This window comes from Polypterus senegalus, chromosome 5 (genome assembly GCF_016835505.1).
Source record: "Polypterus senegalus isolate Bchr_013 chromosome 5, ASM1683550v1, whole genome shotgun sequence".
In the NCBI taxonomy this organism is placed as follows: Eukaryota; Metazoa; Chordata; class Cladistia; order Polypteriformes; family Polypteridae; genus Polypterus; species Polypterus senegalus.
In genome coordinates, this window is record NC_053158.1 from 977861 (window position 1) to 1004079 (window position 26219).

Genomic DNA, 26219 nt, shown 5'->3' on the forward strand with positions numbered 1-26219 from the left:
TTAGTGTATTGGAAGATGCGAAAGGCACTATACAGTAGGTCTGTAGAGTTATTATTGCCCCATGTACCGAGTACATTGAAATTTGTACTTGCATGCACCACCAACTCCAGAGCAATATTAATGAGATAATTAGTGATTGATAGATATGAAAGGCACTATATAATAGGTTTATAGAAGTTGTACTGTCCCATGAGCAGAGTATGGTGAAAGTCTTCTTTGCATGTGCTAATCGACATGAAACACATGGCCACAATTAGAGTTATCATCATAAATCTGATGAAAGGGGAATCAGCAGGCCAATTCTTTGTCACCCCCCAAATGCCACCCTAACCATTGATTAACCGATCAGGGTGCCAAAGCCCGTCCCAACAGCACTGAGATCAAGGCAGGAGTCCATCCCGGCACACATGACAGCCACCCACAGGCTCTGAAGAGGAGCAGAAGCAGCTGGCAGTGCCACTCCAAGGCGAACTGTGAAGGAAGTCAGCCTGTGACACGGGGCACCTGTCCAGAGAGTGAAGGCAGGATGTCAAAGGCAGGCAGATGGATATCTTGTAATTGTGTCCTCACTCACCGAAAGCCATCCTCAGTTATGACTGTCGAGGTTCCTGAGAGGTGAAAGATGCCCTTGACTGTCTGCACCTGGCGCATCACTGCCTGGCACTCAATGGCCATGTGGTGGATGTGGCATTTGATAGCCAGCAGTGGCTTGCATGTGGGCACATGAGAGATGATTGAAGTACTGGGGTGCTGCTGAGAAGCACTTGCAGAGTGTCCTTCTAATTATGGGGCAGATGAGTTTAGTGGAGGTGCCTCCTGGCGGGCACTCATTGCCCGAGCGAGAGAAGAACAGGGAGACAGTCACAACGCCTGTAGATGTATGTAAGAGAGGTGCCTGCTTTTCTGTTCTCATACCATCCACATCAATGGCTGACCTGCTAAGCAAACAGACGTGAATAGAGAAGCTTGAGCACAGCACACTGATTCCCATGGTGCTTTGCAGAAGGGAATGGTGGCCATTGGAGGATCTGTGACAATGGAATCCAACACTTTGGGCTCAAGCAAACTACGACAATAAATGATTTGAACTTATAGTTCATTGAGATTTGTATGCGTGAACAAGTCGATAAGCACGCAAAAGTAAAAGGGACTGCCATGGAAGTACTAAGTGACTTGGAAACTGTGGAGAGAGACGTGCTGAGCAGATTAAAACGGCTAAAATGTAACAAATCACCAGGACCAGACAACATTTATCCAAAGGTGCTTGAGGAGGTTACGGGTTGCAGATATAAATCCGTGGCATGTAGTTTTCAAAAAGTTCTGCACACGGAGGAGATTCCTACAGACTGGAGGCGAGTGATTTTGATCCAAGAGAAAAGGCGGTCGGGTTGGTTCAAGTAACTACAGGCCGGTCAGCGTGACGTGCATCCCAGGGAAATGAATGGAGGGAATTACTAAGGAGAAGTCAGGAGTTTTAGGGCTCAGAAGAGGGAGGCCGTGTTTCACTGATATACTGGAAGTCAAGAGGGAGCACATGACGCCATTTATCTGGATTTCCGGAAGATTCGGTCCTACATGAGAGCTTAGCAGTCAAACTAAAACAAGGTGGAACTCGAGGCGCAGTCTGCAGGTGGGTACAGAATTGGCTCAAACGCAGGAAGGATTATGGCGAGGGAAGTCAGGTGGTATTAATAGTGGTGCCCAGTAGGGGTCAGTGTGGGGTCTCTGCTCTTTTAAATGTATGTAAACCATCTGACAGGAAGAAGCTGCTTAAGTTTGCTGGTGACACCAAGTAGGGAATCCATTCCCGGGAATGACACAGTGTGCAGGTTTTAGAACGAGCGACACTTATTTTTAATAAAACTACTGCAATATGTTGACACCAATAAAAGACTAACCTTATCTACAAGCAGTCCATGCCGTTGTAAGAGCGGGTGTTAAGAGTCCGCTACTCTCCTTACCAGAATTCGCGCCGGTTCTTCTTGGCTTACGGGCGACCTCGGTAGCGTATCCGACCGAGTCTTCGATGTGAGGAAAGGCACAAAGAGATGGCCACCCCAGTTTTGTGGACTGTTTGCCAGTTCTGTTTATTTCTTGACTAATGCAGCAGTGGAGATACCGCACTGAGCTACACAAGAACACTTCTCCCTTTTTTTTTCCCTGTCTCCCTCCTCCATCCACCAAATTTCTCCTCCCTTAAATAATCTATCAATTAACTTTATTGGAATTTCCTGACATGAACTTCTGCTTACACTGTCATATAGTACATGTATTTGGGTAAGAAGAGCGTAGAAAGCACACCGTGTCGAGCGTGCGGTCGTCCAGGTGAGAGCGCACCTTCGTGCCGAGTACGCCAGCCGCTGAGAAAGCACGCTGTGCCTCCACCGAAGTCATCAGATACTGATCCACGTGTTCTAAACACCGCCATTTCAGCTGTTACTGATGCCTCCAGTTTCTTGTCATCGTTCTGTGATGGCAGGTTTCTTGGCACAGATAATGCGGATGCAACAGACTGACGCACTGCAATTTCAAGTTGCTGTTCAAAGCGGTTGTCTGATGAAGTGCAAGCCGCAGCAATGGCGCCACCTGCTTCCAGTGTTGTGGATGTTGCAGCCGAACTACTGCTGTCAGTCTGTTCAAGTCGTGTTACCCATAGACATTGAATTACTAGACGGCGCATGACCAGCAGCCTCGTACGTCAACGTCGCCGCCAAATTGCGAGTGGCACTGCTGTGGCATGAAGTAATGAATAATGCGCTGCTTGGCATTGTACAAACCGCTGGACGCTCCAAACCAGATCACAGGGATTACATTTCATAGGTGAGGCTGAACAATTGTTTTGGTTATATTTGACTGTTAGAAAATCTCGTTTTATAATCTTAGCACCCGAGGTCACCTTACAATAACATTAAACAACATTAGTGAAATTAAAACAAGAGAATAATAAATCAAAAAGCAATAATTAGCAAGCAAACAAAGAGAACTGGCAGTGACAGTGCCAAAATTTACAACTGGTATGCCAGTTTGAAAAGAGAAGTTTTGAGGGCAGTTTTAAAATGTGTCATTGAATCGAGCTGACGGATATGAGAGGGAAGAGAATTCGAGAATTGAGGAGCACCAGGAGAGACGCTCGAGTTTGACGTGTGGTACAGAAAGTCGAGCAGCAGAGGACGATCTGAGTGAGCGAGAGGAGTGCCAGTCTGGAGGAGATCAGTGAGGTTGTGGAGAGCTTCAAATGTTCAGAGCGGGATTGTGTGTCGTATTCTGTAGTGAACAGGGAGCCAGTGAAGTCGAGAGAATCGTGTGACGTGTTCAGTGGATTTACAACAGCAGGTTATTATCCTGGCAGCAGAATTTGGAAGAAGTTGTGTTTATGGATACGTTTTAGTGGGATGCCAGCTAGAATAGCATTACAGTAATCCATATGTGAGGTGTCTCGGGCATTAAACAATACTTCAGTACTGTGTTGTGTAAGAACAGGATGACGTCTAGAAATGTGTCGGAGATGGAAGAAGGCAGTCTGAGAAATGTTACTTATATGGGAGGAATTATTTAAAAAATAATAATAATAATTATTATTATTATTTAATAATTACAATTATTAGTGTATAAATGGATAGAAATAATTGCATGTAAACGATTTGCCAAAATCTGTTGTATGTAAACGATATGTTTTAAACTTTGTTTTTTCATCAGACAACCCGGTTTCCATGTCTAACTGTATTCGTTTAAATGGTACTTTAGCCACTCGCAATGTGGCGGACGCGTTGACGTATCGTGTCAACTAGGCAACACAGTGAATGCCGCGTCTACCTATATATGTCTATGGTGTTACCAGACAACGAACGAATTTTCGAATGACGTCATTAGATGGTACCGAGGACATGTCTGTAGCCGTCTTTCGTGCAGAAGCTGTATGCAGATACTGGAGAACAGCAGCATGTCTGTCATTTATTGTAGACTCAAGAACATCTGCCAGACTTTACAAGTTCGGAGCTCTGCTTCTGTAGCTGGACAATGCAGAACTTCAGAGCTGCTTCTGCGCTGATCAGATTTGTTTCACTCCTGCACAGTGCATTAACTACAAGCTTCAACGGTTCCAAACTAGACACCATTTCACTGATAACTGTAAAGTCGGCGTCAGTTAAGTGTAATTGTTGCCCCAGATCAATCAGTGCCTTCTGTATTGGACCCCATAATTGCCCATCCCGGCATTCATGAGCTGCAGAGTGCAGACACCTCCCAGTCCACTGTGCTCAGTCTTAGTGGGAGCCGGAGACTGACTGCTGCTGGTCTGTTGTTGACTGAATTAATGAGCAACACACTACACTCATCCATCCATCCATTATCATCCATCACTCATCCAACCCGCTATATCCTAACTACAGGGTCACAGGGGTCTGCTGGAGCCAATCCCAGCCAACACAGGGCACAGGGCAGGAACAAACCATGGGCAGGGCGCCGCCCACCGCAGACACACTACACTGTGGGCCAAAAACTGTGCCACTTAATTATTTTCAACTATCACTCTGTTTTTCTTGATTGATTTTTACACTTTTACACGCTATATATGCAAGCTTGGCCACTCCCGCTCAGTTGGGAATTCCAGCAGCTTCATTCCTGGGAATGTGGGAGTGGGAAATGTCCGGGAATCCCTAATGGATTCCCTAATACCAAGCCAGGTGGATTGGCACATAATGGCCAGTCAACTTAATGGGGACAGAGGGGCTTGGATGGCACACAGGTTTGGGCAGATTGTTGAACAATGAGGTCAGTAAATGTAAAGAGTTACACGCTGGAAGTAAAAATGTGAGGCAATGTGACACAATGGGAGTCCTGAAAATCGAGAGTCCACCTTATGGAAAGGACTAAGGAGTCATAGTGGACTCTAAGCTATCGACTTCCAGACAGCGCTCAGAAGTCATTAAGAAGGCTAACAGACTGTCAGGTTATATAGCCTTGACGTGTGGAGTACAAGTCACAGGAGGTTCTGCTCAGGCTTTATAACACACTGGTGAGGCCTCATCTGAGTCCTGTGTGCAGTTTGGGTCTCCATAAAGACATAACAGCACTAGAGAAGGTCCAGAGAAGAGCGACCGGCTGATTCAGGGCTACAAGGGGATGAGTTATGAGGAAAGATGAAAAGAGCTGAGCCTTTACAGTTTAAGCAAAAGAAGATGATTCAGGTCAGGTCAGGTTGGGGGCATGCACTGGTACTGCGCATTGCTGCATCCACCATACGATGAAACAGCTCGGGGTCCAAGTTGGCAACTCCCAGGTAGACACACGGTCCAATCCTGCCCTCGAAATGACTCCCTATCTGCCACAGCCAGGTGTTACGTGCGGCCCCTTGGCCTGGTCCAGCCACTTGGGTCCTCAGCAATGAGCCGGATCACCTCGGTAATGGTACCACATGGCCGTAGTGCCGTAACTGACGCTCCCTCACAATGCAGGTCATGTGCCTCATTCGGGATTCCATGAGCAACACAAAGTCAAACCAGTGGCACCCAAGGATTCTCCGAAGAGATGCAGTACTGTGTAGTTGGCACAACCCAGGCAATCACTCTTGAAGTGTTTAAACGATGAAGTGAATGAGTCCAGTGGATTGAGACGATGACTTTAAAATGAGGTCATCAAAAACGCGGGGACACAGTTGGAAATTTGTGAAAGGGAAATTTTACACCAACATTAGGAAGTTTTTTCTTCACACTGAGAACCACAGACACTAGGAATAAGTGACCAAGTAGTGTGGTGGACAGGAGAGCTTTAGGAACCTGTTGGAAGAAATAAGTGGACAGGACTGGTAATCTTTGTTGGGGTGAATGGCCTGCTCTCATCTGGGTTGTTCTGATGTTCTACAAAAGAAAAATAAATGAAGTATTACACATAAGAAGTAAGATGTGACTTGTGAATACACAAAGTGAGATCTGAAAATTAAAAGGACTGCTTATGAGAAGAATCTGGAAGTCACAGTGGACTGGTCACCATCTACATCCAGACAGGGCAGAAGCAATCAAGATAGCTGCTAAGATGTCTGGTTATATGGCACCCTGATGTGTGCAGCGCTCTTGCAGTTGTTGTTGTTCAATGCCTTCCTTCTGTGGAAGAGCTGGTGTCGAGTGAGGCCTGTCTCCATGCCTCACGCTCTTCAGTCACCCAGGGCCATCTTAACGCTGGGCACTTGCCTGGGGTCCCGACATGAATGAACGTGGTGACCCGCTGAGTGGTTGTGTAGGTAGGGTCCTCAGTGCACTGCTTTGCCCGGGGGACTACAATGCTGTTAAGATGGCCCTGCTGTCGCCGGATCACTTTGTTGATTCCCATCCCGGTCCTGTCACAAATCTCTTCAATCCATCTTCTCCTCTGTCACCCTCTGCTGCACTTGCCTCCTGTATATCCCCGAATGACTTCTTTCTCCATACAGCCGGTCTTCCTTGTAATGTGCCCAAAGTAGCCGAGTTTTAACTTTCTTACTTTATGAAGTAGTTCTTTTGTATTATTTAGCTGCTCAAGAACCCATCTGTTAGTACAGTGGTCTTTCCATGACACTCTGTAGCACCCAGTTTCGAAAGCTGCTATGTTCTTGGCGCTTTTAAAATCCTCCTTTTAACATATAAAGCCTTAAATGGCCGAGGTCCGCTTACTTATCTGAACTTATTATGACTTACAAACCTGAGCACACATTAAGATCTCAAGATGCCGGTCTGCTTAGGATTCCAAGGATTAAGAAAATAACAGTGGGAGTTTGAGCTTTTAGTCACATGGCCCCTAAACTGTGGAGTGGTCTGCCTGCTACTATAAGAGATGCCCTTCGGTCTCAGGCTGAAGACTCACTACTTCAGTTTAGCACACCCTGACTAGAGCTGCTGATTAACTGTACAAACTGCATCACTATTGTCAGCCATTAGCACTAAAACATAAGTAACATGACAGTTATAATTGAATACTAACCCTCTCCTATTCTGTCTCTCTTCTCGGTACTCAAATGTGACACTTGGTCCCACAGCCCACCTGCCAAGTTGTTCTGCCTGCCTAAGGTAAAATCGTCTCTGACTTTGGAGGATCGCAGGAATCGTCGGGTAGAGGGTCCTTTCATCGGATTGGCTGGCTCAGCACTGACTCAGCTGTGGAATGGCCAATAGGGGAGACAGCTTGATGGCCAAGGTCTCCAGGACTCTAAACAAATCCAAATCATATTATGGGATATCAGCTACTGTTGAATTCTGCTCTGCACTTGTAATATTTCTATTGCACTATTATATTGTATTGAGGATTTGTTCTGTTCTGTGTATTGTATTGTATTGACCCCATTTCTTCTTGACACCCACTGCACGCCCAACCTACCTGGAAAGGGGTCTCTCTTTGAACTGCCTTTCCCAAGTTTTCTTCCATTTTATCCCTTTTATGGGAGTTTTTCCTCATCTTCTTAGAGAGTCAAGGCTGGGGGCTGTCAAGAGGCAGGGCCTGTTAAAGCTAATTGCGGCACGCCTTGTGTGATTTTGGGCTACACAACAAATAAATTGTATTGTACTCCATTGCATTGTCTGCCTTGAAGGTCCACCCTTTGCATCCGTGTATTGCAGTTGGCCAGATGAGGGCTTCACGCAGCCAGACAGGGCCATACAGTATGTCTGCTTCTCCACAAATGGAGTACTTTAGGGGCCTTCAGATCTCAACTTGATGTTCTTTTGGACAATCTCAGTGAACTTGATGGATGAACTTGTTGGGCTGACCATCCTATTCTCCTCGCAGCTTTCAGATCTTTCTGCTAATGATGGACTGGAGATGTGCAGCAGATCGAGGAAAGTGCTGAGGCGTGAGCTTGCGATTTTAAGGAATGTTATTTATTATGTTGTTTTATGATAATGTGTGAGAAGGAGCTCTGCATGTGCTGCCTATATGAAGACTGATATTACATTGAAAGACCACTGTGGCGGGCCCTTACTCAGCTAGGACACCTTAAGGACCAGGGAGAGAGCTTATTCCAGTCACTACCAAACCGGAACACTAGAGGGCAGCCCCTGGCTTGTAGTGGGGCCACAGTTTTGGAGCATAGAATCTCAACCCTGCCTGGGCCTGGGGGTGGGGGTGTGGCAGAGTGGCGAGTTCCTGGACCGCCACACCTGGAAGAAGCTTGTTGGACAACTGGATTACACTACTTGGAGCAAGCTTGCTGGGAAAGGAGTGGAGGTAGAGGAAGAAGAAGAAGAAGAAGGAGAGGGTTTCATGCTGGACTGTGCATTTTGGTGCTGGGTTGTGCCGTGCTTCCCAGCTCAGAATACAGAGTGCTGTGTGTGTTGCACCGTTGTCTCTGCCTGTCCGTGTCGGGGTTGGGGTGGCAGTATGGGCCCCAGGTTTCCACACCGCTATTGTCCTCATAAATGGCCGCTTGTTTGTGTGGTTGCTCTGTCTGTGCACCTCACTATTTTGATAGTACAGGCTCAGTTATGAACCACAGCAGCGGCCTGGTCTGGGGTCTGCCCCTCTCCGGGCAGCACTTTGGTCATGCCTGTCCCTTGTCTCACTTGTCCAGAACTCTCCTGGTCATTTCTAGCACTTTCTCCTCACTGTGTGCTGCCATCTTGAGAATTCCAGTCATGACATCTACATAAATATGGTGGGCTTCCTAGCCAAGACCTTTTGGCACTGGTGGACTTTTATGGCTTCGGTCGAGGTGAACACTATCATGGTGGGGCGCCATGTGCCCCCATTGGTCTTGTATCTTTCTCTGATGTCTGGTGTATCTGGTGGGGAGAAATCTTTACAGAGTGTGATAAGTTTTGTTTGTGGCTTTGGTTTCTTTGCCGCCATCTTTGTTCAACAGGTGTTTACAGAATTTGCATATTTCATAAATACTCCGACATCGAAAAAGAGTTCTGAAATGATGTTGTCAGATTGAGTTAAGAAGCAGAAGACGTGTTTGCAACAAAAATTTATTTTCATTAATCCACACTGTGCATGGAAAGCTGCTATCAGTACTGCCGAACCCTGCAGGACACGACCGTGTGCAGCCCTTTGATCTGCCGCCACCAACTAATTGAAGGAACAGCCGTGTTTTCAGATGACGTGGATCCAGCTGGAGCAAACACTGGGAGACCACCAGGGCACACGTCCACCTCCAAACAGCAGGCCTGGTTGTTTCTGGTCCAGCGTCATCCGAACAACACGAGGTCAACTCCTTCAGCCCGTTCTTCCGTCTTCTGAAGCTGCTTATTCTGGTCTGGGTCATTAGGAGGGGAGGTCTAGTTGGGGCGGTCAGAGGGGGCGCCAGTCTATCACGGAAGACGATTTCTCAGACACGCAAGGGTCAGTGGGTTCCTGGTCTGGTTCTGGGTCCCCCATATGGCTGCAGGTTTTTGTACCCCTGATCATTCGGCCAGTCCCTTTGTTTCCTTAGCTGGCCTTTCTTCTTTTCATCTCTTAGTCAACATTCAGAAAAGTAGTAGGCTGAGATTTAAAAGAAGCCGGCTGGACAAAAACCTGCAGCCACAGGGGACCTCAAGACTGAACCAGAGGCTGTCTTTGAAAGGAGGAACAAAGGAAGGAAGGAAGGAAGGAGAGCTGCCATCTCAGCAGATCAGGCGCACCAAGTGAGGACCAAAGCAGAGGGGCATGGACCGTGGAAGTGGGATCAGGTAGGCCGCTTTTGGCCTCTTATATTCGGTGTGGTGATTGTTTGGGTCCAGCTGTTTCTTCTTTAGCTTGAGGTTCTCTTGGGTCTCTTTACCTCATTTTCAGTTTATTTTTGTTTGCTATTGAGATTTGAGTTTTTCTGTTTAATACTAAAAATGGAAACACATAACACGTCTTTTCCGTGGCCATTTTGTGTCCAAGTGTGGCCATGGTGAGCTACCAGGAGTGACATCACTGCTGCGAGAGGACAGGTCAGCGCTGGGCACCTCTGAGTTTGTGGACAAAACTACAACTCTTTGCAGTTGACTCTCTGCGTCATTCATCTTCTCTTGACTCCTGACTTGGTGCTTTGATTTCTCGACTGCCCTTCGAATTTAACGTCAGCGAGACAAATGGACTGATTACGGTGATCGGATTTCACTTTGGGGCCTCAGAGCACAAAAGCCAAATTCTATGGAGCCCCTGATCAGCCTTAAAGGGGGCAATGACAATGGTGGGGTGTCCTGGTTTAATCTATGGGGCGACGATCTCAGAAACCCGTGGAGCCCGTGGTGTGTTCACTTCAAATGTGAATTTCCATCCATCCATCCTCCATCATTTCCAACCCGCTATATCCCAACGTTACAGGGTCACAGGGGTCTGCTGAGAGCCAATCCCAGGCCAACACACTGGGTTTGGGTGCGGGCTCAGAGCCAGGCAGGCCATCTGGAAGGGCCTGCAGAAAAACCGGTAAAGTCAGACATGGAAAGGGTGGAAGAGAAGTACCAGCCCACCCCATTCACTTAAATTCAGCTGCCTAAAGGATCGGACCACCTTAGCCTGGTGAATATTCACCCAAATTTGGTGCCTTGAGCTTTACTTTTCATTTTGTGTTCATAAGAATTCCCGAGTTCTTCAGTTGTATTTGGGAGATAAACTAATCTTCTGTCCACACACTGAGTCTGAATTTGAGTGGAACTCGGAGTTCACTTAAAATCCTCCACATCCATGATACCCCATTACAGGGACAGGGGTCTGCTGGAGCCAATTGATGCCCACCCCATTACTTATCCAGCTGCCTAAAGGAGACCATAGTGGTGTATTATTTGGTGCCCTCCATTTTATGTTTAAGGCCTCTTCATATTTGGAAATCCCTAGGAGAAAACCATATGATAATTTCGTCTTAGGACATATTTTAGGACCTTGTTTTCTACAGGAAACCTTAATTTGTAGGACATTTTAGGACCTTGTTTTGTACAGGAAATAAAACAACAGAATAAAACAACAGCCAGAATGATCAGAAGGACTTCAAGTTGTGCAGGCCACGTCAACCAACCTCTCATGGGACACGAGGGCTCAACGTTACTCGTTTTCACACATTTTCACAAAGAACTGTCAATACAGGCCCCGGAGTGTCATTTTGTGCTGTTCTGAGGTTGCTGTTCACCAATATGATCACATTTTTCATATTTGATTTTTTTGCTCTGGTGGTCCCAGCCCTCTAAGAGCCACTAACAGGAGGTTAAAAATGACAAATCTCAAACCTGTGAGAGGGTGCCACTCAAAGCCCCTAGGTAGCCCTAATGTGAACCCCTTTAGCTACTAAGATGGCACAGTTTGGTGTTCATAGCATGGACAAAGGGGACGTCAGAAGGGTCCGAAGCGCGTCACTTGAGTTTAAATAAATGGCACCCCTTGGTGTCCATAGCGTGCTTTCAGTATTATTAGACTTTGGACACCGGAGGTCCTCCTTGCTGTGTCGTAGTGCAGTCGTAATGGAAAGGTACGGAGCGCGTGACGATTGATTTACATAAATGGTGCCCAGGGTGGCCACCAATGTCACCTCATGGATTGACCGCCTCTGATGTGGGGTGTTAATTTACACGATTTCAAGGTCAGAGATTACCACTATGGTGTTCTTTTTGATTTTAAATCCTTTTCTAGCCCTCTATGGACCTCCATTAGAGGGTGAAAAATGACAAATTTCTATTCCAATGGAGAATATTTAGACTTTGAACATTTCCGTTGAATCGCACATTTTAACGTTTCAGATAGAGGAGGCCACTTTTTTGGTTTATTATGAGTTCTAACTCGTGAAGTAAATTATTACATTTCTTACGAACAACCGAAATTGGGGACGCTTACGCTAATTCAGTTCGTTTCTTGTTGGACATTAAACAGGGACCCTCAACTCTGGGACCCCCTTCTTCCCCAACTCTTTTATCATTTCTCGTTCATTTTATTCACAGCGTGTCATTACTTTTTATTCTCCATATGTATTAATATCAAAGCTGAATTACACAACACCTGTTGGCATTCGGTCTGTGATGGCCATCATACCTGTGACCGTAACAGGAAGTGACACAAAAGGACTTCCTCTCATCATGGAATCTGGATTAATTTTTTCAGTTAGGATGAATTATAAGGACTGGTTAGAACCTCATTGGAGGCAGCAGACCACCATCAGGAATTGACTGGAAGATTACAAGGTGACTGTGAATGGATGAAGGGTTGGCAAGAGTCCTCCACTAAGTAGCAGCGGAGGGGACACATGAAGTTGTTGTCACCAACTAGGCTGGTCAGTCTTAAAAAGATGAGCATTCACTAAAATGAACTGTAATTGGACAGGACGCATGTAAATGATTGGATCTCATTTTTTATAATCCCGTCAGATCTTGGTGGCCTGTGTGACAAAGCACTAAGTATTTACAGTGTGTGCTTGAATATTTGTTTTGTTACAATTTGCCCAATTTACTTTGTCTTCATGGGTTTCAGGTGTTAGTTATGGCTGAGTTAAATTACGTGAACACAAATCGTTGGCCATGTCAAATTACATGGCTGTGTCACAGATTTCCTTAGCCAATAGTGGGCTGCCTGATGGAGCTGGCGCCGTATGAAGGGTTAACGGCTATGGTGAGTTCAGCCGCAGTCCATCCATTATCCAACCCACTATATCCTAACTACAGGATCACGGGGTCTGCTGGAGCCAATCCCAGCCAACACAGGGTGCAAGGCAGGAAACAAACCCGGGCAGGCGCCAGCCCACCGTAGGAACACACACACACAAACACACACTACACACTAGGACAATTTAGAACCTAAACCCACGTAGACACGGGAGAACATGCAGACTTCACGCAGGGAGGACCTGGGAAGCGAACCCAGACGGGTCTCCTTACTGCGAAGTGGCAGCACTACCCACTGTGCCACCGTGCTGCCCATCAGCTGCAGTCTCATCCCTTTTATGTTCTGTTGATGGTTGCTATTGCTGTTGCTAGGCAAAAGAAACTGGAAGTGACATCACAATGCCAGGGGTGTAAAGGTCAGTGGTGTGCACTTCCTGGGTCTCCAGGATTGGATTGGATTTTGTTATTTCTTTTCCATTTTCAAAAGTTCTGGATAACCAGTTCTTCTGGGCGCTGTGCCATGTGGCAGCCTTCATTTTCTCTCTCTTTCTTTGTTTAAAAATGATTTTTTTTTTTACTAATATTAATCTTTTTAATGTTATTCATCTGCAGTGGGCTGGCGCCCTGCCCAGGGTTTGTTTCCTGCCTTGCGCTCTGTGTTGGCAGGAATTGGCTCCAGCAGATCCCCATGACCCTGTGGTTAGGATATAGCGGGTTGGATGATGGATGGATGGATGTTATTCATGTTAACATTTGGCCTCTGACTTGTTACCATACATTTCTGCCAAGCTGTGAACTTGAGAGATGTCACAGGGTGAGGTTAAAGGATCTGAAGGCTACCTTACGTCTACAGTATCGGAGAATGTAGGAGACTCTGAGGAACGTGAAGTGGAGTTTATGAAATATTCCTGAACTCGTGATCAGTGTGGCTCAAGGAGCGCCATTACCTCTTATCAGAGGGAGAAGATCCAGAGTGAGGATAAAAGGAAAATGGAAAAGGATTCAGACCTGGCGTGACTCCACATAATGAGAAATGTCTGATTTCTTTTATATAAGATATATTGTGTGACGGCGAGTCACTGAGTGCCCGGGTATAGTGACATTTTGGGTACTGCAGAGATCTGACTTGCGCCTCTTATTTCAGATGCTCTTGTAATGCTGGATGAATGGACAAAGCGGGAGGAGGACTGACGATCTATGTGAGTGAGCAATGGTGACAAAGGGAACTCGGTACAATCTCGATATTTATAAAATCCAACGTCTGTATGTCTGTCCGCTTTTCATGAGAGGACTACGTAACGGATTTAGATCTGTTTGTTTTTTTTATTCTAGAATTTTCTTGAACATTCTGGTTGATTTTGCAACCTCTGTCATCACTGTTTGCTTGCATGAGCGATACAATCACGCTAATCTGAGACAGAGGCTGCGGGCCGAGGGGAGGGGATGTGTGACGTCAGGAGTGGGGAGCCGGGCGGGGACCCTCCTTTCTGTCCTGTGTCACTAATACGCGGGGGACGGCTACTTAACATTAAATGTGTGATGCAGACATTGAAATGTGGGCCACTTTCATCCCCGTCCCTGCCCAGGGAGATAAGTCACATCATCATCATGGCTGACAAAGCGACAGAAACGAATCACTCTGCTACTACTACTATCTCAATGATGAATCATTCTGACTGCTGGCTGGACACAAACGTCTGTCAGGATGTTCCGCTGGTGGGCGCTGCGAGCGAGACCTGCTCTGTTCAGATGTTAATGGTGTAAGCCTGTGGCACAAGCGGGCAGGTCTGACCATATCTTACTGTCACAGCTCTGTGTTACCCAATACAGTGTGTCTGGGGGGGTCCTTGTTGGTTTTTATTATCATATTTATATTGTTTTTGAGCTGATGTAACATTTGAAATTCCCCCTTGGGGGTATCTAGCTAACGAATTTCGGCTCCGTTTCTTGACTATGAGTTAAGATTATAATCTTGGCTCTGGTTTCGTGTATTTACAGTGGAGGTCTTTGAACTTGCGCCTCGCTACTTGCATACTGAGCCTCAGTTATCTGTTTGCCAGTTACGACTCACAGCGGGTTACGATTCTTCTCCTGATTCCATGGTTTTTGACACCATGGCAAGTTTAAATTGAGTTTCTATGATTGACCTCCCGGCGCTACCTTGTGTAGTAAGCTCTATGAAGGGCATTGCTACAGCTTTCCACGGTCCATGCCAGGGGGCACCTCCTCGAAACTGAACGTGGCCTCACTAACACCTCCACCGTTGAGGAAAACCTCGGGACTGGCACTCTAAAGCAGCTTCAAGAAGTCTGGTGGGCAGACACGGTACCCAATGGCAGTGCTACTATTCCTGTGTCGTGTAAGGCAGGACGGAGTCTCATGCCAGTGATGCTACATACAGCCATTGGAGGTCAGGAAGGAGAAAACAACCAGCCTTAAATATTTAGCATGCAAAACCAAAATTGTCCTCCTCTCAAAAGAAGGAGAAATGTCCAAAGAACCTGCAAATCATAAGAAAACAAAAGAAACCATTCAGACGCCGAGTACAATCTGAGTCGACACGACCTGTGGGTGGATTATGACGAGTGACGTGGCAGCGTGGCTTGAAATCTTGACCACAGCTTCTTTGTTTTTCTCTTTTCTTTTTGTGAATCGTTAAAAAGGAGTTCTGCTGAAGTCGCGACTCTGACGCTTTACCTGCAACAGCGCTGGGCAGTGCGCCGGAATGAGGGGCTTAAAATGTTCAGCCATCCAAGGTACATAAACACACGCAGCCCCCACCCGGCCCCCCACAGAAGGACGTGAACAGTGCATGAGGGCGCCACGGCTGTGACCAGGTAGGCAGAAGTTACTGGCGAATGTAGGTGTCCCGTTTCCACTCGCCCGCCTCGCTCCGCTTTTTTGATACCACTTCGCCATCCCTCTCCCTGTAGTGGTCCCGCGACTTGTGCCGGCTGCGCTGTTTGTTGCGCTCGTTGTGGTCCTGCTCCCGATCCTGCTCCTTCGACCGGTGCCGTGACTCGCGGTGTCTGTGCTCACCGCCGCCACCACGTGCCTCCTCCCTGTGATTGTGTTCTCGACGGGGGGACTCGTAATGTTCATCTTGCTCCTCCGAAAACTCCTCCTTTGGTTCAATGTAAGCAGAGTCTCTGCTGTCCTGTGTCTCCGAATCGAACGTCTCCTGGCGCGGTAGTCCTTTTCCACCGGTGCCACCCCGCGGGTTGTGATGCTGAGCAGTCGTGGAGGAAGAGGAGGAGGAGCGGTGCTGCGACTTTTTGGCCGGTTCCGTATGGGCCTCCTCCTCTTCTCTGGGAGTAGTCCTTTCAGAAACCAGCTTTTCAATCTGCTCGCACTGGGATGCCTGGGGAAAGAAAGAAAGAAGGAGACTCGTCAGCACACTGGCAATGGCTTCCAGACGACAGACGGGTGACACTTCAGTTAAGTCACATCGTTATTTTCAAGCCATTATCTGAACGAGCCAAGGTGGGATTACAGAGAAAAGAAAACGCTTTATGTAAAAACGTGTCTTCAAGTATGGCCTCCTGATCTTCATCTGAGGTCAATAGTGGACAAACACAATCTGCTTTAACTGACAATGCACACATTCTTGAGTTGTTCTTGTACCCGTCAAATACACCAGTCAAACATTCCCAGTGTAGGCTGGAAAAAGTACACAAACTCCAAGGCTGATGACTTCAACAGAAGTCACAAGCTAATGCTTCTTCAGATTTCTTTTAATGATGAGCAGAAGTGACTAAGGTATGGACCCTCAGGGTCCCGGCTCAATGGCGCTTCTAAAATCCTACAGGAGAGAGTCAGTGAGTGGCCAGATGACAGTTCAAAAACCGGTGCCTGGGAAAATCAGACAGGAGTTAGCAAACCAGGAGTCCAACCAATCAAATGAGAGTGGAGGTGTGGCTTACAGGACACTTTGACCCATAAAATGGACATGCTGTGTTTGCTATTCACAAGAGGCATCTGCTGAATGTGAAACATGCCTTGCAATAAAGAGAACTTGAGAAGATCTACAGTGGTGGCCAAAAGTTTGGAGAAGGACCCAAGTGTTGGTTTTCACAAAGTCTGCTGCTTCAGTGTTTTTAGATCTTTGTGTCAGATGTTTCTCTGGTACACTGAAGTAGAATGACAAGCAGTTCAGAAGTTTCAAAGGCTTTGATTGACAATGACATGAAGTTTATGTGCAGAGTCCAGATTTGCAGTGTTGGCCCTTCTTTCTTTATCAAGACCTCTGCAATTCGCCCTGGCAGGCTGTCTGTCCATCAACTTCTGGGTCAAATCCTGACTGATGGCAGCCGCCCATTCTTGCAGAATCAATGCCTGGAGTTTGTCAGAATTGGTGGGTTTTTGTTTTTCCACCCGTCTTCTCAATGTTATTAAGGTCTGTGGAGTTTCCTTGCCATGGACCCCTAATGTCGATGTTTTGTTCCCTGAGTTACTTAGTTCTCACTTTTGTCTTCTGGCCTGGTGCTCCATCATGTTGGTCACCAAACTGCTCTTGGATGGTTGGCAGAAGTTGTTCTCAGAGGATGTTTTAGTCCCAATCTGTATTCATGGCTGTGCTCTTAGGCAAAACTGTGAGTGAGAAGCAACCCCACGTGACATGAATGGTCTCAGGATGCTTTACTGTTGGTGTGACACAGGACTGATGGGAGTGCCACTCACCTTTTCTTTTTCTGAGTCAGAGACAATGACTTGAGCCCAGCAGTCCTTAACAGCCCAATCCCAGAATATCAGTCTGTCTCTGATGTTTTTCTTGGCTTCTTTGCTGCCCTTCTTGACACCCAGCAGGCCATCCTCCAAAAGTCTTTGCCTCACTCCCACCCGCCTGCTGCCATTCTTGAGACAGCTCTGCCCTGCTGGTCCCCCGAACCAGAGCCATGAATTAAGAATGGGACCAAAACATCCATCGAAAGCAACTTCTGCCAACCATCCAAGAACAGTTTGGTGACCAACACGATGGAGCACCGGGCCAGAAGACAAAAGTGAGAACTAAGTAACTCAGGGAACAAAACATCAACATTTGAGGTCCATGGCCAGGAAACTCCCAGGCCATTGAGAACTTGTGACAAGAGGCGGGTGGACAAACAAAAACTCACCAACTCTGACAAAGTCCAGGCACTGATGATGTAAGAATGGGCAGCTGCCATCAGTCAGGATTGGGCCCAGAAGTTGATGGCCAGCCTGCCAGGGCGAATTGTAGAGGTCTTGATAAAGAAAGAAGGGCCAACACTGCAAATCTGGACTCTGTGCAAAAACTTCATGTCATTGTCAATCAAAGCCTTTGAATCTTCTGAACTGCTTGTCATTCTACTTCAGCACACCAGAGAAACATCTGACACAAAGATCTAAAAACACTGAAGCAGCAGACTTGGTGAAAACCAACACTTGGGTCCTTCTCCAAACTTTTGGCCACAACTTTACAATTAGGGATTGTTGATTTATATGAAGCTATAAAGAGCTACCAAAGTCATCTCAAAGAGTTTAGATATTCATCAGTCCACAATTAAATGAGACGCATATAAATAGAGATGATTTAAGTGGGCACCCAGTCAGGGTGGTTCAAAAAACACAACACAATTTAGAGAAACAAAAAAGCAAATGTAGCAGATAAAGACTTGAAGGAATCATTGAAACATCTCTGCTCCTTCAGTCTACCACACGCAAAACACTAAACAGGCAGCAGCGCTCCATAAACAACATCACTCCATGCCTGAAGTTTGCCAATATACACCCTGGAACTCCATAACATTGTTGGGAAATTATTTTGTGGGCTGATGGAATGAAGGATGAATTGTTTGGGGAGAATATGCAGCAGTATGTATGGCATAAAAGAGGGCACCATATACCAACATGAAAACAACATCAAGGAGAAAATGAACTCCAACGTTTATCAAGGTGTCCTCCATGATTATGTCAGGGTGGCTGTCCATCAGGTGATACTCCGAAGGAGCTGCGTGATGCAGCAGGACAATAACTATAATCATCAAAGTAAACCTACTACTACGACTGGAGTGAGGAAGTGGGTAACTGCCCAGCGGTAACAGGGACTACTAAGGAGGTGCCGAGGGATTTAGAAATTATAAAGAGAGAGAAGAGCTGCTGAGATGAAAGAGGCTGGCATCACACAAATCACCAGGAGCAGATCAGATTCACCACCGAGGTCTTAAGGAGGCCAGCGAGTGAAGACAGAAACCCTGACACAGATTTATAGGACGTCACTGAGCACTGGAGAGACTCTGAAGGACTGGAAAATGACAAATATCATCACGTTATATAAAAAGGGTGACCGGGCAGAGCCAATCAGCTACAGGCCAGTAAGCTTAACGGGCATCACAGGAATATTAATGGAAGGGATTATTAAGGAGAAGATGGAGCAACACCTGGCAAGGACAGGACAGTCAGCGTGGGCTCAGAAGAAGGAGGTCGTGTTTTACTAACAGGCTGGAATTCTATGAGGAGAAACAAAAGGATACGACCAGAGAGGAGCAGATGAGATGATTGATGTGGACTTTCAGAAAACATTTGATGAGGTGCCACATGAGAGGATGGGCATCAAACTAAAAGAAGTGGCAGGTCAGGGTGTGGGGTGTCAGACACAGGAAGCAGACGTTGATGATGCGAGGAACTGCCTCAGAATTGGCTGAATGTTAAGAGTGGTGACCAGCAGAGGGCAGTGCTGGGGCCACTTTTAATATATAGAAATGATTTAGATAGGAATATAAGTAACAAGCTGTTGAAGTTTGCAATGATACCAAGATAAGTGGACTGGCAGATGATCTGAAATCATCACAGAGGGACTGGGAGATCAGACAGGCTTGTGGAAGATGAAATTTCATGTCAGTAAATGTAAAGTATTACTTGTACGAAGTAATAATGTGAGGTTTGAATACACAATGGGCGGTCAGAAAATCAAAAGTCCACCATATGATTTAGGAGTCGTAGTGGACTCTAAGCTATCGATCTCCAGACTGTGTTGAGAAGCCATTAAGAAGGCTAACAGACTGTCAGGTTATATAGCGCCTTGACGTGTGGAGTACAAGTCACAGGAGGTGACGCTCAGGCTTTATAACACACTGGTGAGGCCTCATCTGGAGTCCTGTGTGCAGTTTGGTCTCCAAAAAGACATAGCAGCAGAGGAGAAAGTCCTGAAAAGAGCGACTCGGCTGATTCAGGACTACAGGGGGTGAGTTATGAGGAAAGATTAAAAAAGCTGAGCCTTTACACTTTATGGAAAAGAAGATCAAGAGGAGACCTAATTGAAGTGTTTAAAATTAGGAGGTCCTACCTCGAATAAGTATGGAGGTCCTGAGAATTTGCTCAGTGAGTGCATGTATTAAATGTGATTAAAGATAATTGTTATGGCAAAAGCCCAAAGGCTTACATCACCCATCAACAAGGGCAGTGGGGATCTTTGAGGATCATGTAAAGCTTCCAGCTGCAAATACAACCAGATGGAACAGCCAGAGGAAGACTCATCTCCTCTGATACGTTCACATGTATGGTCAGAACTGGAAGCCCCTGTTTAGTTGACAGCAAATGAGATCAAGCAAATCCAAGACCTCAGTGAAACACTAAAGCTTTTAGACGAAGGCAGCACATTGAAGGTTGGCCAATAAAGTTGACACTACAACTTATGAAAGTCCATGAGACAGAGGTCTTCATCATTCTGGGGCCACCGTCCTTCGAATGGGGTCCTGACTCTCTGTGGTCATAAAAGATCTTTCGTAAAGAGTAGGGTGTATCCCGATGTCCTGGCTAAACTGCCCACCACAGCCTGGTCAATCTGACCCCCTAATCACCTCTAATTGGGTCTGCCACCCTTTCACCCCACCTAAAGACCAAGCAAAACGATCACAACAATGAAATCTTCAATTGAAAAATCTCTGGCAAGGTTTGAAGATATGGACCGATTTCACCAGGAAAAACGAGAAATCAGCCAGAGTGTTGCCAAAGCCAAATCGAGAGAAGAAATCAAAGTTAAAGAATCAAAAGAAGCAAAAGAAATAGTATTTAACGACATAAAACAGGGTAAGTTTGGAATCTGCAGACTCGGAGTAGGAAGGCAGTGCTTTGGAAGAGACCTTTGAACCTGTTGTGTCATGACCTTTGAGGACACGCCCCTAATGTCACCAAAGGTTGCCCACAAGAACGGCAATGGTGGCAAATGGTGGCAGAGGTGTTCCAAACTTAACAACAAAAACAACATAAGCTTTAATTAAAAAAGACAACTAATGTCAGACTCAGATTACAGAAGTCAAGAAACCCCCAAACGATCTTGTAAAAAGATGGAGAATTAACATGTGTCACACGCACACGATTAGGGGACAGCCAGCGGGCTCTATCATGCATGAAAGTACAAGAAATGAGGATCTGAATCACGGTATTAATGCTTTTCTCTTCTTTACATCTACAGAAAGACGCCTGAATAAAAAGTCCGTACCTCAACGAATATACCGATCTCCACCGCATTTCTGCACCAGGAAGAAAACGCTCCGTACCGGCCCAGGGAATCGCCTCACTTCCGGTCTCGTCCTGATGACTTCAAGTTCCGTCCCTCCACTCCTGACGTCATCTACGGCTCCTGACCCCTGTGTTTTTTGTCAAATGTATCGAACTTTTTGTTGTACTCTTGACCTTGTTGCTGACTACTGGAACCCAAAACCAGTATACGGGGAGGCTCCCCAATTCTTAATTTTTCATTTACTTTATCACAGATTGGCGTAGTCGGCAGGATCAATTGTTCGTACGATGTCGGAAGAACAAGACCTGAATACAGTGCTTGGGACAATCCTTACCGAGCTGCAGACCGTCAAGCTACAGTTGGGCGATACCCGGACGAAACTGGCAGAGACTGAAGCCCGACTTGCGGCCACAGAAGCGGTAAAGCCAGAGGCCACTCGACCTCCGCCCCCTTCGCTGGTAGCTTTGGCAGAAGGAGATGGTACAGAGTCATATTTAATGACTTTTGAGCGCGCTGCAAAAATATTAAAACATGGAATTCATCCATAATAACAACTGCCTTGTTTGCACCCGACAGCAAGCCAGGTGGAACGAGACAGCGTGAAAGTGAGGAGTGCGCATGCGTGACGCTTTCTCTCCTCCCGTCGTGGCTGAGGCTGCGTGAGCGTCTGATGGTGAACGTCTTACTCTTCCTCATGCAGTGGTGAGTGCGAGTGAATGGGAGTGCACCAGTGAACACGTCTTCTTCAATCACGTGGGGTCCTCCTGGTGCAGAGTCAAACGGCAGGCGCTTATTTCTTTGTAGGCACTGCCGCCTGAACAAGACATGGTGGTGACCGATGGCTGAAGCAGATCGTCACAACGCGAGGCCCATCTTGTACGACACAAGAAAAGAGCAGGCCACCCGCACGGCGCCAAGTTTAACGTCTGCACTCCTTTTCCTTCCCGTTCTTTTAGATTCACTAATTCACGTAAGTTGAACTTGTGCAAGTTGAGGCTCTCCTGGAATTTGATTTCACAGATAAGGATGTGTCCTTCATAAATGCCCACCACTTTCATTTTCTCTCTCTGCTTTGCAGCACAAAACAAAGAGGCCCGATTTCTCCCCTCCCATTCATCTGCGCGGGATGCCACACAAAACACAAAAGTCTACACTTGCACTTCAAGATAAAACCGTTGGAAAGGAAAGACCCCAACATCCCCGGAGATCAGACCCTATACCTGCAGGGCCGAAGCTGCCGCGGGGCTGGCCGTCAGTGCCGCCGTGGCCAGCGTGCGAGTTAGAAGTTGGTTTGGGGGGCTACTGCTAGCCGGGTGGGTGGCTTTCCAGTAAGCTTCCAAGTAGTCTGCCAGGTGTTCACAGGCATCCTCCAGCTGATTCTCATCCAAAATGACGTCAAACATTTCCTGCAAAAAAAAAAAAAAAAAGAGGAGCACACAAAGCCGTGATTGTCGGCACCCACACTCCTGCATTTCATTTAACAAGTGAATAACTACGAGGGACGTTCCAAACATTTCTGCACTTTCGTATTTTCATTGATAACGGTGAAGGCAAGAGGAGGAGTAATTGGGCATTACAAAGCATGGCAACGGAAGGTGACAATGTAGAAAAGTGATGACATTTCTTTTTGAAACTCTTAATAAATAGAGATAAAAAATGCGGAAACTTGTTGAACGTCCCTTGTAAATCCACGCTTCTCGTGGCACAGACAACCTCACGCACAATGTGGATGTCGGTTACAGCAAAGCACTCTTGTGCTTTGTTTTCTGTATGATTCCAATAATTTTGATCATTCTTATAGTTCAGATTACTGATTTTGTGCATTTCCTGTTCAAATACAGTGGAGAAAAGTGGGGTGTCTCACCTCGGACTGCGCTGTCCCTCACACACGGGGCTGATGCACACAACTGGCGAGTGCCTTTTGCTGCCTCTCTGTATATCCATCCATCCATCCATTATCCAACCGACTATATCTTAACTACAGGGTCACGGGGGTCTGCTGGAGCCAATCCCAGCCAACACAGGGCACAAGGCAGGAAACAAACCCCAGGCAGGGCACCAGCCCACCACAGGGCACACACACACTAAGCAATCACTGGGGACAATTTAGAATCGCCAATGCACCTCACCTGCATGTCTTTGGACTGTGGGAGAACATGCAGACTCCACGCAGGGAGGACCGGGGAAGTGAACCCAGACGGGTCTCCTAACTGTGAGGCAGCGTTGCCATCCGCTGCGCCACCGTGCTGCCCGCCTCTCTGCATGATACAATATAAAGTTTGCAGACACGTTCATGTTACACCCTGACTTTCCACGGTCTGGCTAATATCTTGAATGAATGTCTGTGACATATTTAGTCTTGTTGTTCGGACAGAAAACCGACGCGAAAAGGCAGAAGGTGAGGCAGAGAGTACCGTACCGTCCTGAAGGGGGCGCATGTGAGCTCAACAGGTGCTCGTTGCCGCTGTTCCACTGAGGCGGAGAGACTTTTAAAACTGAAGGAAAATAAGGAGGACTTTTACAAGAAAGTGACGGAGATTTTCGGGAAATAGGACAGGCGCATGTAGTTCATTTACAAATGAGGGTAACACCATAAACGGTTTTTAATTTTATAAAAAAAAAAAAAAAAATAGGATCAGACTAAGAAAAAAACAAAAAACAAACAACCAATATTTGAAAACTTCATTTTGACCTTAAATAAAATATTCTTTTGTTTTTCTTGTTTTCCTTTTGTTGAACAGTAATTGATTAAATCATCAGAATTAAAAGCTTTTAAAAACAATTAAATATTTCAATTATGGTCAAAATTAAAATCTGTTTTTTTGTACCCTACTCTATACTTTCATTTGTAGTGAATGAGTATGAATTGTGGAACTGCAAATTTAGAACGAACGGAGGGTGCAGAACAAATGCGCTCTCTTGCCGCTATAAATGTCACGTTGTTTCTTAGTGAGATACGTATGAACCTTACCTGTGTGTGAGTAAAGAATGCCGATGAGATATGAAACATAACCAGTAGTCCGTGTAAATGTGGCGGCCAACTGAACAGTGAATAAGCGACTCTTTTGGGTTCCTATATTTTGTAAATCTCACTCTGAAGGAGTCACCAGCCATGAACCTCATCTGACGTCACGGCCTTCAGCCCCCCAGTCGCGAGTTACGCACCCCAAAGCAGCACTTATAGCTAAAGTGCTCATCAGGGACAGCAGTCCAAAAACACTCTGGGAGGTTCTGGCTTGGTGACATCATAAAGCAGCGGTTCTTAATCTGTGGGGTGGGCTGCACTAGGGGGCGCGAAGTAACAAAAAAGGGGGCGTGAAGATGTGATAAAAAGAAAACAAGAATCGAAAATATGAAAAATACATCTATTGAAACCAAAACAAATTAACTTAACGTACTGTCTGATACTAGAAAAATAAATGTAGAGTTAGATAAATGGCGATAAAAAGTATAATAAAATATGCGTCTATGATATCATTAATTAAAAAAGAACAAATTGGTATTAGTGGGCTCCTTTCAAAAAAAACGTTAGGGGGGCGCAAATATGAAAACTCGGCTCGCAAATACGTAAAGGTTGAGAAACGCTGTCATAAAGCACAACTCCTCTTATCAGTGAAACGAGTCTTCCTCTAAACTCAGAGCTTACAAAGCCTCTGCTCTTTCTCACCGAGCTGCTTTATTGCTTTCTTTCTTTTCAACATGCAATTCAAGCTCATCATTTGAAGACGTTACAATCGATAAGCCGTCACAAAAAGGCTTATAATATAAATACACGGCAACAACGGGAAACGACTGGTAAAAGAACATTTGTTGTGTGCGGTGCGTGAACGCGGACCACTTCTCGTCGCTTCTGCACATCATTTTAATCGTCATTCCAAGTGTCGTCATCACCAACCAGGCTTGATTCTCCAGCACACAATTTAAACAGACACATCACTGAGTGGCATATAAAAGCCAGCAGTCGTACCACCTGCACGTCAGAAGAGGTCACCCACCTGACGCCAAGTCTAGGAAAAGCTGCTGGAAGATGTTGGTGAGACCAGCAGGGGGCGCTTACCCTGTGGTCTGTGTGTGGATCCCAATGAGCCAGTGAAGTGACCGGGACAGTGGGCTCTAAAAATGAGGTCTTCACTCTCTGCACTCATTAAAGATCCTTCATAAAGAGAAGGGTGTATCTCAATGTCCTGGCTAAATTGCCCACCACCGCCTGGCCAATCTGTCCCACTAATCATCTCTAATTGGTTCTCTCTCCCACCCCTTCACCACCTACAGCTAACGAGTAGTGAGCGTACTGGTGCAAAAATGGCATCACCCAAGGTTTATAATTTGTTACTATACCCTCACCTGTTCTGTTTCTCTTTCTGGCACTCAAATGTGGTACGTGGTGCCACTGCCCACCTGCCAAGTTGTTCTGCCTGCCTGATTGTTGAATAGAAGAGTCCTCACATTGGATGGGCTGGCCTAGTGCTACTCAAGCTGTGGAATAGCCAATAGGGGGAGGCACCCTGACTAGAGCTGCTGATTAACTGTGCAGACTGCATCTCAGTTGTCAGTCATTAGCACTAAAACATAAGTAACATGAGAGCGAGGATATGTTACTAACCCTCGCCTGTTCTGTTTCTCTTTTCAGTCTATGCATGTCAGAACACAGAAAGGCTGGGATCTCACACCTCAGGAGCTGGAGGTCTGACTTTAGGGGATAAAGCCCTCAAAGGCCCCTCTAATGATGCCAGCCCTGGAGGTGGTGCCAGCCTGCTGTTGGCCACACACACACACACACACCCCTGATATGCTGAGCCACCTAAAACCATTAGGAAATAACTGTAGTGCTGGATGATGATGCACTTTATTTATATAGCGCCTTTCAAATTAACGGACACGCTAGTCACTTTGAAGAAAAGTAAAATGGAATCTTAAAAAATCTGACTGTGCCCGGCCTTTAAAATGCCACTGTGCCGTCCATGTCCCGCCTGCTTGTACTGGCATTCTGAGGTCACTTTGGATTTGTCCCAAACAGCAGCTTTGCTAAAGGAAGTCGCGTGCGGCCACTGCTGAATTTTAATATTATTATTATTATTATTAGTAAGATTTTTTTTTTTTGCTTAACAACATCAAGTTTTCTGCTGGAGGCTCAGATAATCAGGGCTGGTCTTAGTTGTTGACCGAGTGCATGAAAGCCTCCATCCTCCAAGAAAACTCTGGGCACTGCCAGTCGGCCATGA

At 46.2% G+C, this 26219-nt stretch overlaps 1 protein-coding gene across 4 annotated transcripts in view; it reads right to left on the reverse strand.

Annotated features, from left to right (window-relative positions):
* Positions 1-15187: 15187 nt before the first annotated feature.
* The window catches only part of LOC120530097 (voltage-dependent L-type calcium channel subunit beta-2-like), a 250777-nt gene continuing 239745 nt past the window's right edge, over positions 15188-26219 (reverse strand). For all 4 annotated transcript variants that reach the window (XM_039754262.1, XM_039754264.1, XM_039754265.1 and 1 more), the window contains 2 exons: positions 22218-22403; positions 15188-15879 (listed from right to left, as the gene is read on the reverse strand). In XM_039754262.1, coding sequence (XP_039610196.1) covers positions 15367-15879; positions 22218-22403 — 699 coding nt within the window. In that variant the 3' untranslated portion in view covers positions 15188-15366. The remainder of the gene's footprint in view (positions 15880-22217; positions 22404-26219) is intronic.